At 43.0% G+C, this 15,749-nt stretch overlaps 2 protein-coding genes across 2 annotated transcripts; one reads left to right on the forward strand and one right to left on the reverse strand.

Annotated features, from left to right (window-relative positions):
• The first annotated feature begins 1,444 nt into the window (after positions 1-1,444).
• si:dkey-1h6.8 lies at positions 1,445-6,155 on the forward strand. Its single transcript, XM_036550087.1, has 2 exons — positions 1,445-1,533; positions 2,611-6,155. Exon 2 carries the CDS (start codon positions 2,786-2,788, stop codon positions 4,412-4,414), a length of 1,629 nt encoding a protein of 542 aa, XP_036405980.1. The 5' UTR covers positions 1,445-1,533; positions 2,611-2,785; the 3' UTR covers positions 4,415-6,155.
• A 5,677-nt stretch (positions 6,156-11,832) lies between these two features.
• Positions 11,833-15,255, reverse strand: LOC118792620 (zinc finger and BTB domain-containing protein 25-like). Its single transcript, XM_036550506.1, has 3 exons — positions 15,193-15,255; positions 14,143-14,397; positions 11,833-13,248 (listed from the first exon to the last, which is right to left on the reverse strand). The coding sequence occupies exons 2-3, from the start codon at positions 14,313-14,315 to the stop codon at positions 12,102-12,104; spliced, it is 1,320 nt and encodes a 439-aa protein (XP_036406399.1). The 5' UTR covers positions 14,316-14,397; positions 15,193-15,255; the 3' UTR covers positions 11,833-12,101.
• Positions 15,256-15,749: the final 494 nt, after the last annotated feature.

Here is a 15,749-nt window from a genome sequence, read left to right on the forward strand (position 1 = left end):
GAGAGACAAATTATAGCACCGATGGCAAAATTAGCAGACCCTAAAGTTGAATGCCAAATCGATTTGATAAAAAAAAAAACATCTATTATTATTATTTGGTTATATTTGATAAAATTAATTTATTTATTTTACAGAAAGTCTTATCCAGAACAACATGCTGCACTAGACAAATATGACATAAATGTTAATGTAATTATGGCATAATGCCTTAAATAAATGCCACGGAAGAAACAATCACAGATACACCCAGAACTACTGTAAGATGGCTTTAAGATAATCAACAGCGATAAAAACAAAGGACAAGAAGGTGCAGGGTACCTAATAATTACATGCATGGTTTATTCATGTAGTAGGTACATTGTACAATTAAAAACATCCATGACATGTCCAATGATGTTGTGCCTAAGTTAGCCATAGGGCACATTTTACAGGTAGTCACAGCTGCTGGATTTCCTAGATCATCATACATAAAATCACAAAACACTGCAATGCTGCAATAATTAAAAGAAAGACATTATAGTAAATGTGGGACCTAATAATGCCCCACAAAGCAATATTACATTAGATCACATTGCTTAGTGAAGCACAGCGTACTACACCATCCTTACAAAGAAGCACTATATCATCGTTAGATGGAAGAGTTGTCCGATGGATGTGAAATAAACAACCTACATTGTTTTTCTCCTCTGACCTTTGGTTGCCAAGGGAACTTGCACAGTAAGGACGCAAACCACAAAAATATATTCAAGCAGAACAAAATGCCCTATCATTCCTAACCACCACCCACATGTACACGCCTTTAACACAGATGATTTTTGGGTGTCATTTTGATCAGGTTTACAAGGGAAAGTTTCACTATATGCTGGATGAAGTACAAAGAGGACTGGCCTATTTTTATAGGCTAGACATATGATTGGTTAATTAGACCAGAAGACAACTGGAGTTTGTCTGCTTCACTTCAGATCACTAGCATGTCATTCACTGGAAAGTTCATATATGCTCTCAGTCTCTCTCTCTTTCTCACTGTCACACACGCACACACACACACACACACACACACACTACTCACACACATGTGCACGCACATAGTAGGTGGCGTGATGGAATTTGACATATACATCTAAGGGTATACCTCTCTTTCAACAAAGCAAAGGAAACACGATGTCATATGTGGACCCGTAAATTGGCTCAGTGTTTGCAGTTTTTATTCGGGATTTCCGACAGAAGACGAGGTTTAATGTACTCGTGCCATTACCTTAATTCGTTTTGGTGCAATTACCTGCTGCTCTTTCGTTGTCAATGACGGCATGACACATTTCTGGAAACAAACTGTCATTCGTTACGTTTCCATGGTAACCGTAGCCGACACCTGCCCGCTTGCTGACGACAGCCACCAGCGTGTATTCGGGCTCGCAGTCAAGCGCGTGGTTGCAGAACGCTTTCCCTCTCAGTCGAGTCGTTTGGTAGCCTACGTGTTGAACTTTGAAAACAAACCTTATCGGTCTGCAGTAATTCGCAGAGCATTGCATTACAGTAAGTTAACTCTTATTTCCTATTTCTGTATGTCTCGTTCTACCTTTGATAAGAGTAAGATTATGCGTCGTTGCTTTTGTATGAACTTTTTTTTAAAATTGTCTATGTAACATAACAATAGTGTATGTGTATGGAAGTACAAAATAAAACATTGAAACCATTAATTTCACGAGAAGGAAACAATAGTATGCGTTTTGAAAATGGAAAATATGAAAATAACAGTTTAATTGCAGCCAGAGAGCAATGTGAAGGAGTACTGCTGTAAAGCCTTTTAATCGACATTTTATCGCGGAGGATGTGGAACACGAGACTAAAATAAATGTGATTATTGTGCTATTGTCGCGGTGCTTGAAGTAGATGGAGTATGTGGTAGTCCTCGCGGTTGCATTTAGCACCGCTTTTCCCCTTTGTAGGGAAATAAACTCTAATGGTCTAACTCGTCAACGATATTCCTGCGCATTAGTTTTTATGCATTTTTGTACATTTTGTGCAAATGGGGTTTTTCAGATACGCAATTTCAGTTTTGGAACATTCAGTAAATGAGAAAAGGATGGGTAAAGGCAAATAAAACAAGATGCTTTTAGCACACCTGCTGCTTAATGTAATGTAGCCCTAAAATGTATGATAATAGCATTAATTGATATGCACTATTTAAAGATATCCGTCAACACTTCGTAAAAAATAAGGTGGGTGTATCTCAGCACGATTAAAAAAGAAAAAAATTAACGAGCTGGTTTTAAATCACTATTGTTGGACGCCCTTTCTGTAATGTTGTGTAAGGTTGTTTAATGCACTGTGCAACTGGCAGGATTTGACCAGTTAACTGGACTGGATATTCAGTAGTCTAAGAGCACATTTTTAAAGGTGTCTAATACTGTGCTTCCTAAATATGATAACTTTTCTTTTATTTGTGTTCTCGCTGTATGGATTACAATAAATGCGGAGTTTCCCTATGACAGTGTAGCATCTTGTTTACCACATCTTGCTTATCACAAACAGTCAATATTTAGGAGTTTGGGTTTGTTAATTGAAATGGTACAGAGCTGTAATCAAGGATCTGTTTTCGATTTACCTCAGGGTTTAGGTGTTCCTTCTTGACAAGAGGACCTCAGCAAAAGCTACAGTCATTATGCAGGAAATACAAGACCATGTTTAGCAAAATAGCATCAAATTCAGCATGAAGATGTACTGATGCCTATGACTGTTTGAAGGAACAACACCTTTCACTTCGGTGCCGACTCACAAACCGATCATGTCAGTACAGGAAGTCCAAGTTGGTCAAGAAAAAGTTGGGTTGAAGCGGAAGTTGACTGGCCCTCCCAGACTTCTTCTAGGCAAATTCAGGGCCAAGAACCAGGGTGAAAACAAAATAGATGGTCAAGCTGGAATACACAGTGGAGTGGGCGATAATAATGGGATGCAGGGTACCACGCAAGATACCCCTGTAGACAATGGTTCTCTGTTGGTGGCTGTGGGCGACGTCCAGAAACCTCAGAGTGAGCAGCCAGAAACTGAAAGTGAAGAGGCCCCAGCCAATGTCTTCGCTGGAGCCTCAGGAATAAGCTCCACCTCAGAGGAAAATGAAGTGAAGGGAGATCCCCCAGGCAGTGGGGATACAGCAAAAAGACGGACAGGGAAGACGAGCTGGAAGCAGTTCTGGTCCCCTTCTCTGCTCTGCGTCAAAAGGCAGAGGAACGACCCTTGTGGAGATGGAATCACTGGCGACACCTGTCAGAAGAGGCAGACTGGCTGTGCCACCAAGAGAGCCGCGGGCAACTCCGCCGACCCGAAAGATGAGCAGTGCGACGGTGAAACCGCCCACTGCCACACCGATGCTCGCTCGCAAAGAAGCGACGCATTCTCGGCCGGAACTTGGGCGACCTTCAGAAGGCTCTTGATGGAGCCTCACGGCCCCCGCAAGCCAAAAGAGGGACGTTTAGAACAGGCAGTGCCAGGCAGAGAGGACAAAAAGCGCCCGAAAGCTTCCTTCAAGAAAAGAGTGGGCCGCTTCTTCAAGAGGGATGGCAAAAAGTCTCTGCAGGGGGTGGATGGGAGCCCTCAAGAACCTCTAGGTGAGGACACCACGGGGCTTCCTGGTAGGCCTGCAGATCATGGACAGGCAGCACCCGCCACACAAGAAGTTGATGGTTTAGAAGCTGACTGTCATATCAGAGGGTCACGTTCAGAGACCCTAACAGTGAGTGTGGAGGTAAGCGCAGAGAGAGCTGAGGGAACGGAGGAGAGCGATACTGCTGAGGCTTCTGGGAAATGTTTGAGAAGGAGAAAGGATGAGGAAGAATGTGGGGGATGCCCCAAGGAAGGAGTGGAGAGGAATGATCGGATTTTAAAAACCGACAATGCCTTGAAAAACAGTGGCCTGACACCTGTGATGGAAGAGCCCCACACTTTTGGGGAAGACTCAAATTTGTCCACTGATGTGGGAGAAGAGGCAGGTGTCAAATCACTTGAGGGGGTAGTGCGTGCTGAGACAGACAGAATTCCAGAGGAGGCTGCCATGTTTGAAAAGGGCGCGATAGAGGAGAATGATTGCTGTTATAAAATCTCACAGGAAAGACACATGCAAGACTTCCTGCCCTTGAACACTGAGGCGCACAACGGCATTGACCTTGTACGATGTTACCGCACTGAAATAGATGGGATAGTAAGAAACGGGCCATTAGTGCATACCCCAGAGGCCATCCTCCTCCCTGACCTCTCTGTCGATGAAGGCATGCCATGTCGTGAGACCCTGCTGGTGCAGACTGCTTGCTCTGTAGTCAAGGCAGCCGTCAAGGCTGCCCTGGATCAGCTCAGAGCAGAAGACGACGGTACTGCCTCAAGTGTCCACAGAGGGGCGCAAGAAAGTCAAGGCCACCATTAACCTTTTCACGACTTGCATGTTAAAGGATCATGTAAAACAGACCTAGAAGGCACTGCTATCAATGTCGTGTCAAGGTCATCTTTAACCCCTTTATGGCTGTGTTTAATCCATGTCAATCAATAACGACCAGCAGGAATTCAGGGAGATTGACTAAGATTCCACGGAGTTGTCACACGTTGCAGTATTCTCCTCGCCCCTCTCCTCCACGTGGCCAGACACTTTCAATAGCTCCCTGCGTAAAGAATGCATCAACAGCCAAGACTGCCAACGGAGCTTTCCGTTAGTGCCCAGCCAACTAGAACAATGCAACTTTTTAGACCTCAGAACATGGCAGATGGAAATGATTGCAAGTGATCTGTGTCACACCCACCAAAGCAGCAAGCATGTATTATTGTGTGTTTACTTTAAGAGTATATGATGACGCTGAACCTGTGTTACTTGTATGTGGTTGTGCTGTTGGGAAAATGCGGAATACGCTGGACAAATTCAGTCATGGCGCAGTGTTAGCATCTCATTGTATTTTATGTGTCAACCCTTGGGCAGCTCAGGCCAGATTTTGATGGTGCAGAAAGGTGTCGCTGTAGGTAGTGCAGTTGTATTTTGATCATTTGCCCTCAGCAAAATTGTCAGCAGCGCCAAGAATACAGTTGATAGCATTAGTATTTTGCCCAGTGTAGGAGGTTAATAGGTGGGTTAGGGAGTGGTCGTGAACATTCAGCATGCATTGGCATCTAGGACACAGTAGGCATTGTGACACCTGAGAGCTTGCAGAGGCCCCAGTATAATGTCTTTGAGTTACTGGTAAACTGTGAGAGATATGGAAAAGTCATATGTCCATCATCACGAAAATTTAATTGACAATATTACTGATTTCAATAAAAGCACTGGTCATGGAGAATAATGAAGAGTGTACACACCTACAGAAAATAAAATCACCAACCAGACTTTGAAAAGAAGAAGACTAGCTGCCTCCTGTGATGTGTCATATTGTGTAATTAATGTCTTATTTATTAATTACAGTAATCCGTCTATCAAATACTCTCTATTGGTCCAATACAAAAACACTGAAAAAACACAGTAAAGCAAAAAGTTGATGTGGTTCAAGCAGACCTCACAACCACAAAGAGAAAGAAATTATTAAAAGACTCTAGTGGGCTGCCAAGTAAAAATCAAGCCTGAAATAGCAACAGAGTTAAAAATTCATAAAGTGATATTTTTGCAAAATAGCCATTTATTGCCTTTGTAGTGAAAGGGTACAACCCTTGAGTGATTCCCTCTCCATTTCAGAGGTGGGAGGTCAGAAGCAGCTTCTTGTGTTTAAGAATGTGCTGGCCTCATTCTGCCATGTGCTTGATGTTCAAAGCTGTTCTCACTGTTTGCGCTCCTTACCTGTTGCTGTGAAGATGACAGCTGCCTCATTCTCCTATGCCATAGAGTTGTTGTAGCACATCGATGGGGATTTCCTTGCAGGCTGAGATCACATTGACTGCATTTACGTGCAGCTGCAAGCACCATCGGTCAGTACCGCTTATGTCATTGTCAGGGGGTCCAGTTTTAAATGGCAACTGTAGCACCACATGCGTGAATACTAACTATTCTGGATCAGATTATGATTCCTTTTCCCTCACTGCTAAATTGTGCCCCCTACACAGTGACAGCTTGCCACAGACACATTGTGTAATTGACCAAACATTTACAATGCCGAAATTGTATTGCTGTCATTAAATCTTCTAAGCATAGAATGGACATTGTATCTATCAGTGTAGCATTGTTCAGGAATAGGAATAGAATTCCTATTCCTGCTAATAAGTTATACAAATACTAAATTTTTAGCTGTAAAGACAAAATAACAAACTGACAAACTTTCATTACAAAATAATTAAGGTACTGGACAACATTGTTGTAATTAAATGAGTAAGTGTCAAATTGGCCATATCAAAAGAAACATCATTTTTCAGAGCATTTTCTCTGCAAGATTGACATTATTAAGTTCAATATTGCATCTGTGCACACAAATAATGCTATATATAATGTAAACTAACTCTTTTATCAACACAAGATGTTTAACGGATTATTCTTATCTTTCATATGCTGCTATCTTCCTCTCCCTTTGAACTTGCCACAGGTATGAGCGTCCCTCATTTGGAGAATGCTGTTTTGCCGTGGCAGTAATGTGACATACATCCTAATTGTGACATAATGTAATTGCAGCGGTAATGTGACATACATCTTGATTGTGACATAATTCGATTGTGGCAGATCTTGATTGGCCAATGTGTGATCACGCCTTGTTCAGACCTCCATCTCGTTCCCAGCCCACTTTTCCACTTGTGCTGCTGTCTGTGCCAGTTTTTATGCATTGTCAAAATGCCACAGTTGTGCTGGCTCCGCCTCTTTCATCTTGTGTTTGAAGTCTGCGTTAGCAGACAGTGTTTCCGCCATCCAAATCAGGCCTGTTCTGATTCATTTTAAAATGTGTTATAAAAGTCTGTCCTGTGTCTTAGATCAAGGTGATAATTTCAAAGTGTTTCATCACACAACGACCTGTCACTTTAAATTTGTAAATTTATATTGGAATATCTTCACAACCATCTACCCTCTATGTCTATAATGAGATGAGGCTTTGAAGTACTTTAGCATTTGTGCTTGTAAATTTTCTCAGCATGGTTTGGGATATTGCAACTGTCAATGATTGGATTCGTAATCTGCATTAAAATTATCGGTATTAATTATGGTACTGATTGGTTTTTTGTTGCTCTTTTGTTTTTTCTGCTCTGATAGATTTTTCCATGGTACCATCTCTATCCAATAGCATCAGGGCTGAACAGATTTCATGGGTTTAAGGCCAAATGTCCAGCCAGCTGGACCCATGAAAATGTGTGTGACGATGGTTATTTTCACAAGATACAAAATAGATTTTTTTGAGAATTCTGGTCACAAGGCAAAAAAGCTGGAGGGAAAAAAAGATTTAGAACATATTCTACTTGCAGTTTGTCAAATCTACTCATAATATGCATATGAATGTAATGATACATGTTCTGTATCTTAAGATGGCCACTAAGGGTCTGTATGGGTGTGGACTGCCTCACCTGCTCATTTTAAATGCTAGGTAATACCTCATCACAGAATGACACAGTTATTGTTAACTTGCAGCAGAAGGAAAAACACTGTAGGCTGGACTGCACTGTGGTACACCTGGAAATCCAGGGCTGAGTCATGAGTCACAAGGTAAAAGGTCTTAAAGTAGGGAGAATCATAAAGTTGAGTGTTCAGATCCTATCCAAGCTACCTGCAGGTGCAAGTTGTGATATTTTTTTTACTTGTTATATGTTCTGTCAAGATAAATTTTATATAGCCTATTTGTGGCAATCCTGTAAGGACTATAACATCCTCTAGATACACAGATGGACAGGGGGCTGCAGACAGATTAAGCACCATGGACACTCAATTCATTTTCTGTACCAATGTTTCCGTTTTATCCCTTTAGGATTTAAATCCGTAACTTAAAGTGGCTTTTGAATTATTGGACAAAATCTGAGGAACACGACGATCCTCTGGCAACACTTCATTTGACAAATAGCAACAAAATCAGTTCTGTATTTGGATGCATTCCCCAAAGGCCTACTGGAAGAGATCGAAATGGTGCTGATAAACAGCGATGTAGGCCTACGCCTTTGCTGGGTTCGTTTCTAAGGAGTGACATATTTGAGTGCTACTCTAGAATAACGGACTCTAATCAACTACAGCATTAAGTAGTGGCAAAACTTAAGAGCGCGCTCTCATTAAATTAGCATTTGATGAAGATAAAACATAAGGAAGAAATTAGTATCACAACTTTACTGCTCTCACACTGGCAATGAGTTACTAAGAAAAGTCAGAAATCCTGTACGTCCACCATGTTACTATATTCTACGAAGTTGTGATGAGTGTGTTCGTTAATTTTAGTGGGAATACTACCGTGAAATTTATGAATGCAGGGGAAGAAATCAATATCTTAAGTATGCTACGCAGAGTTAAGGACAAATGGGTATTTTGCCAGATAACCGCCTTATTTCTGCTTTCTGGCCAAATGGATTTGCTGTTCAAGACCGACAATGCAACACTCCATCTAATAGTGACCACCTCAGGCAAGCATATGCAGTGTGAGTCACTTAAGTTTAATTGGTGCGTTGCCTAGTTTGTTTAAACTAATGGAGACATATTGTTCACCTTTGAGAAGCTCCGATTGGTCAGTTGCGGGCTCTCAATCTCACACCTCCCAGAGCTAGCCAGTAATTTCATTATTGTTACCTCTCTTTTTAATGAAAGTACGTTAAAATCATTATTAAAAATACAGCAAGGGTCTCTTAGAGCTTATATAGGCCTACATCCATAATAGCTATTAACACACCCATAAAATAATATTCACAGCACTCAGTAAATGTTTATTAATCTTGTGTAAAGTAAAACACAATTAGGAAATGATCTGACTGACTGCAGTGATGACAGTCCGATAGCCAGATTTATTTCCCTCCGAGCGAACAGATGTTTTCAGCGAACGAATGAGTCATACCGCCACTCACGATGTGCAGTTATGAAATACACACACCAGCTACAATCCACTTACACATGTTCACAAAGAAAGGCATGGAATAAAAAAATCAAGCAAGCAAAGGTCACTCGGCTCGTCGGGCTGTGTTTTGTCAAGGTATAGGTGGACAACGCAATTACAGTCACTTTGAATTCCCCCACTGGATTACCCCTCCGCGAAGGTCTGTCCGTCACAGATGTGCGTGCAGTAAGAAGGTTATACGCAGGCTCGTTGGCGTTCCTTTACCCTCCCACGTAACTCTGTGTGCCAGAAATATGACTTTTTGAAAATCTGACACCCCAGATTGCGAATCTTGTTTCCATAGCAATGCATAAGGTAACAAGACAATCACGTTACAAGACCAGCAGGACACAAATTAAATGCACGGAGCTGTATTGTGTGGGTCACCACGAAAGAAAAACTTTTTTGGTTGTTGCAATCTGACAGAGTGGAAGTGAATATATCAGTTGACAGTACTGCCAACAAAGGCATGGCAAAAAAGATTCAAATAAGCGTTCTGGATGAAATCTGAGGAGATAAGGGCATACATACTCACTGGTGTTGAAAGGTAAAACATGAGACTACCAGATGAACATGATCTCTCTTTGGCTAACTGACCGTTTTCACATTCTAATGTTGATGTCCACACTGGTATGCCTAAAGCATGCTGTAATATAATATACTCCTCTCAATAAATTATGAATCCCTGACCAATCAAATGCCAGAACATGCTTGCTTTTCATCTCTTGGTCCGACATCTCCCTCTCGTGGCAATCTGCCATTACTACAAAGACAGTAGTAAGCAATGCAGAGACTCATTGCCCTTAGTCACCAATCCTGGATCAGAATAAATTTTGCACTGTATTTTACAGTGGGGTAAAGATTTGGTGGGAAAGCTGATCAGCTGTGAAGGACAGAGAGTACTCAGAGCTGAGCAAGCATGCTGCTGGTAAGAAAAGTGCTGGTATCCCATGGATTACCATCCCATGTGGATCACTTTAGGGCACTTTCACATTAGCATCTCTTAATATTTCCCTCCAGATGACTTTTTCCTGTTTTTGTCATTAAAGGAATGGTGTATGAATATTGCATTTAAAAATTGCAGAATGTATGTATGTATTTATGCATTGACACATCTCTTCAGACTCTACCTGGACTGACCTATCGCACAATCACCCCCCCCCCCCCCCCCCCCGGATCAGTGCTGTTATAAATTGCTGTGTACTTTTTGTGTTTTGTTTTCTTGTTACTGCCTTTACTCAGGCACTCATTGCGCTGTTTTGAAGTTGGATCTTATTAGTTGCCCTATACCCTTTAGCTGTATAAATTAGATTGTGTGTGTAGTACTGTGTCCTCAAACAGACCTTGCTCTCAGCTGAGAACTACTGTCTCATTGTGGAACTGTACACATCCTGTCCCCGTACTGTCGCTATACCTACTGTGTGCACTTTTGTACGTTGCTTTGGATAAAAGCATCTGCTAAATAAATAAATGTACATGTAAATGAATCAAATATTTCATGCATCATGTGCACTTGTCACCATGGTAAACATCACTCCATCTGCCTATGTGATAATACACACATCAGACTGTTTTTGAAAAAGCATTTTATTTGCAAATGTTTTTTTTTTGTTGTAGTTTAAAACAGTGACACACATTAGTGTTCATAATAAAATAAATAGAGGCGTGGCTTTTCTAATGTGATATGATTTAAGTGACTGACCAACTGGAGCAGATATCAGGAAGGATGAAGACACGTTGTAAACAATGAACTGAAACTACCACAGCAAAACAACGCACCAATAGCACACACCCACAAAAACGATGAAGGAGACCCAATACAGAGACACATCCTCATCAGCTTCCTAATCAGAACAGATTACTAACTACTGTGTTTCCTGGTTCATCACTTTCAAATGCAGCCTCATATACATTCTGGCACCCTTGTAACGACCCATACAATATGAGTACTGACAAAAAATAGGTCCAAATAGAACAAAAAAAAAATCATGAGGTTTTCATTTGAAATGTGTTGCATGTGCATCCATTCAAAAGCTATGTTTCATTCAAATGACTCTTACTTTACAAGTGATCCCATGATCATACTGGACAGCATGGCACAGCTATTGCACAAACATTGCAGGCTTTCATCAAGCTTACAACAAATGACACATCCTTGAGGACTACCACTAAACTGTGAGTCATGAATCACCAACTGTATGGGAGAGGGAGACCTATTAAATACCTACTCAAAAACAGATAAACTGTATAGAAATGGAACTGTTCTACAATCTAGACTACAGGTCCTATCTGTGTATTAATCCAACCTCCCTCGACCCCAGATGCAACATCCATGGCCCGGCCCACTTCCTCAAACTTGAGTCAGAACATTCAGGTAAATACCACAGAATGATACTAATGTATTAGAATCTCTCTTTGTTTGACTGTTACTGCAACTGGAAATTGCAGCAGAATATCAGCCAGACTGCACAATATCTATGGTAGCTTTCTTTCCATGTAGAAACAATGCCTCTGGGCTCAATGGTTTAAGTGCAGAAATGAGAAGAAGTGCCATTTTTCTTTGCTTCAGGACTCCCAAATGATTTTGAAGGCACAGACACAGATGTGTGTGAAGTGTTTAAAAGTTCCGCAAAATTATCAAGTATGAATAAGAATATCAAATGCGTGACTTTCTCACTTATGACAGCAACTGTTCTTTTATAAGGAAATGTACCTGCAAAGAATAACTTAAAATGAAAAGCTGATTTCTCACTTGTGTTGGTTTGTCACAAGGGCAATTTATCTGAATGTGCTCTTTTCCTAAATATCAGCTACTTGAGGTGTCCAGTTCAAGGAATTTAAAGACAGTCTCAGCTCTGTTGAGACTGTCTTTACTGTGGAAAAAGAACGCAGATATCAAAACTGTCAACTGTCAACAGTGCCAAGAGCAACAGACATGTGTGGACATGGATAGCGTCACATGACAGGAAGTGAGGGTTAAAGTAATGAAGACAAAGATTCATTAAAGCTAGTGAGAAAAACATGAGCAGGAACTACCCAAGAAAGATCCTGGGAAGAAAGCTGACTTGTTTTTTTTGTTTTTTTTCCATTTGATTTTCACTCCACAACGAATGTGTCGATGCTCTCCTGGGAGATCTCAGAGTCTAGGGAGTAGCAGGAGCTGCCGTTGTCCTGGGCGTCTCTGGCGGCCTCCTCGGCTGCGAGCTCAGCCTGGCTGTCGCAGAAGTGCTGGGAGGCCTGGATGAGCTGGCTGCAGAGGCGGCTGTAGCGGTGGTAGCGGGAGCTCTTGCCCGTGTGGCTGTACATGTGCTCCTGCAGCTGCACCTTCTGGCCGAAGCGCAGGCCGCAGACGGCGCAGACGATCCTGCGCTTGCGCGAGCGGGGGCTGCTGCCGCCGCCGCCCCTCAGCTCGGCCGCCAGCTCCTCGGCCAGCGCCCGGCTCTGCCGCAGCGCCTCCTCCAGGCCGCCTGGCTCCGACTCCCGCGAGCTGGGGCTCCGTCCTCCAAGGAGACGCTCCCCGGAGCCCTCCAGCTCCTCCAGCTCCTCCCCGGCCGGCCCCTTCAGAGCCTCCCCCGGGCTGCCGACATTGTCCGGAGGGGCGGCGGCGGGGGCCCCGAAGGGCGGGGAGCTGGTGGCGTGGGCAAAGAGGTGCTCACGCAGGCCCTGGCGGGTCCCGCACTGCTCCCCGCAGTGCTGGCACCGCAGCGCCCGGGGGCTGTCTTTGAAGAGGCACGGGCTGGGGGTGGTCTGGGCCGGGGAGCGAGGCTCCGCCGACACCTCCGCCTCCACCGGCTCCTGCTTGATCCCCGCCGCCACTGCGGCAACGGGGTCCTCGCCACAGGCCACCGAGGACACCCCGTGGAGCTCCGGCGCCTGTCCGACAGGCGGCCTCCCCTCCGGCGCCCCCGCCAAGGGAGGCTGGGCTCGGGCGCGCTCAGTCCGGCCCCCAGGACGGTCCCCACCCAGACCCCGCCCCTGGGCCCCCTTCAGGCCGAGGCCGTCTTTGGCGGCCGACTGGGACGAGATCTGGATGCCGTAGAGGTTGGACATTTTGACGCTGTCGTGGGGGGCGTCCTGGTCGCCATCGCTGTGGCACAGCTGGTAGGCGTGGAGAAACTTGATACCCTCTTGCAGGCGGTTTGGCTCCACCTGCTGCTTCGGACCGGTACCCGTGTACATGATATGGAGCAGGTAGCTGAACACATCCGGCTGTATGTCCGTGGGCTGGATCTTAATGCACTCACTGTGGAGGCAATGAGAATTGAGGGGTGGGGGGTGATTATGGGATGCATACTCGATTTCTTACTCACAGAAGGCTTTAACCTTTTAACAAGGCCCACAACCAAAGCTGGGACATGCAACATGCCGAAAAATGACTGATAAAATATAACAGAAATTTCATCTTTTAGTTATTCATGAAATATTGTCAGTTCAGTCCTTGATTTTTCCTCTTTTTAATTATGCTTTCAGTCTTTGACAATTGCTGAACAACTTGCAGTCTCAGTCAGACAACTGCTGAACTACTTGCAGTCTCAGTCACAACTGCTGAACTAAAACAAGTCTTTCTGAAACAATTTCCTTGCCAGATATTCCATCATGATGTGGCAATTGGAGTATAGTATGTTTTATAAAATTTCTGCAGTCCAAAGTACTTCACATGGAATAGAACACAACTGAAAACAGCACTTGATAAAAGAATGGGGGTGATATACAGACACTTAAAATATTTTCAAAAATATTACATATATGAAGACATACAACAGAACAGAAAAAAACAAACTAAAACAGTTCTACCTAAAAACCACTGGAAAAGGTAAGAATTGAAATTATATATTATATAGTTTACGTTTCTAATTACTGATTATTAAATTATTAAAATATATTTTATTATTCTAAATAGGAGCACACCTAAAAACACACAAAATCTCATGCAAAAGAAGAAGCCCTGAGCCACAGAAAAATGGGGAAATTGACAACTATATAAAGCAAGTTTCTGCTTTGTTGTGGCTGAATATGTAAAAAGATGGTAACTGCTATGACAGACAGGTCAGGCAAGTACTACAGTGACTGGAGGGCATCACTGATTCATCTTTACAGAGAAGCAAATCTGCTGTGAATATTTCCCTGGTCACCTGACCTAGACTGATGGATGAAGATCATTTTGAAGTAGTTGGAGAAGGCAGCCAGAACAGCACGGTGGGCTTTGAAGTAGACATTGCCAATGGCGACGGTGCAGTCGCACAGGAAGCCGAACTCTCTCTGCACATTGAGCTGTTGCAGGAGGAACAAGCTGTGGCTGGACACCTCCATGGCAACCGTCCTCCCGACCTCGACCACAACGGAGTCTCGCGGCTCCTCTGAGGCGTTGAACCTGGGTTAATCGGAACGCCACCTGCTGGCCAAATTAGGAAAATGAGGATAAAGTTGCAATCCCATTCAATGGAACACAAAACAGCTGTTTTCATCTGGACAGCAGCTGTGGCGCTACCGCGTTTTGCAACTGTTAACCCCAACGATGCACACCAATGTTTCTCAGCATTCAACGACAATATGAACACTCGTCTGTGACTTTGACTCCTTCAACCCATCACCCGCTATTAACTTTCGCAGCGAGCTAGTTATGCGTTGTTCAGTCACTTTATTACCTAGCTTGTTTGTTATACAGCAACAATAGTTCAATACGTACCTGAAATTTTTTCTGTCTTTGGACTGTAACAGAAAATACAGCAATGGTCGGATTTCAAAAGCGAAATTCACCACAGTAAAGCACCAAATAATACCAGCATAAACAGCTGACTCCTTATGTATATAATACACACCAATTCAAGCTACATCTGCGGAAACAAATGCCATTTATGCCGTCAATACGCATTCAACTTAGGAAAATCAGGTGCATTTTCCCGTTCATGTATGCATGGATTTATGTTAAAGGAATGCATCGTCCATAAATTTATCCATCAGTGAACGTTAACAAAGATACCCCCATTTTCGCAACTCTCGACAGCCAGCTAGACTGCATCACATCCATTTTCACACGTCAACACTGATTCAAGTGTTCTTGCTGAAATAAGACACCGGGAAATACATAGCGCATGTCATGCACCCTGGGCCCCCGCACATGCATGTGAATTTCTCAGATAATACCAAAACGTGTTCATTAGTATCGATTGCGCAAAAGCTCTCTTACCGCTAATGTAGCTAGGTACGTGAATGGGTTTAGATTGTATTTGTTGCTGCAGGGAAGTTCTCGCACGGTCTCGCGCTCCTTCCTGTGCGACTGCGAGCTCAGCTTGTTGTCTGTCACGTGATCACATTTGTTGTCCTTGCGTATACAAAGGTAAAATTTTACCTGCATATACTCTAATGTCAAGAAATGAGAGTAAATATGCTGCTGTTGTAATCATATGCCCATTTTCACATCTTTTCTTATGCATGCGGAAACTTGAAATATATTTTGATGCAAATAACAAAATGTATTGCCTGGAGTTAAGATTATTGTCATGGATGCAGCATGAGGATAGACGCGCGTATACAATGCAGTCCGCCGCATCAAACGTTAAAGCACGCTTCAGTTTGATGTCAGAGCTGATCTGAGTAAAATGATTGTGCTCTTTATCACTTCCACATAAAAATGATCTGTTTTACTTTAATACAAAGAAAGGGCATTCCGATATGTGGCTTATTGTTTTTAAAAGTAAAAAGTTACTTAGCCAATTAACTAGTTATACATTTACAGTACATCCA

Source organism: Megalops cyprinoides, chromosome 17 (genome assembly GCF_013368585.1).
Source record: "Megalops cyprinoides isolate fMegCyp1 chromosome 17, fMegCyp1.pri, whole genome shotgun sequence".
NCBI classification, from domain to species: domain Eukaryota; kingdom Metazoa; phylum Chordata; class Actinopteri; order Elopiformes; family Megalopidae; genus Megalops; species Megalops cyprinoides.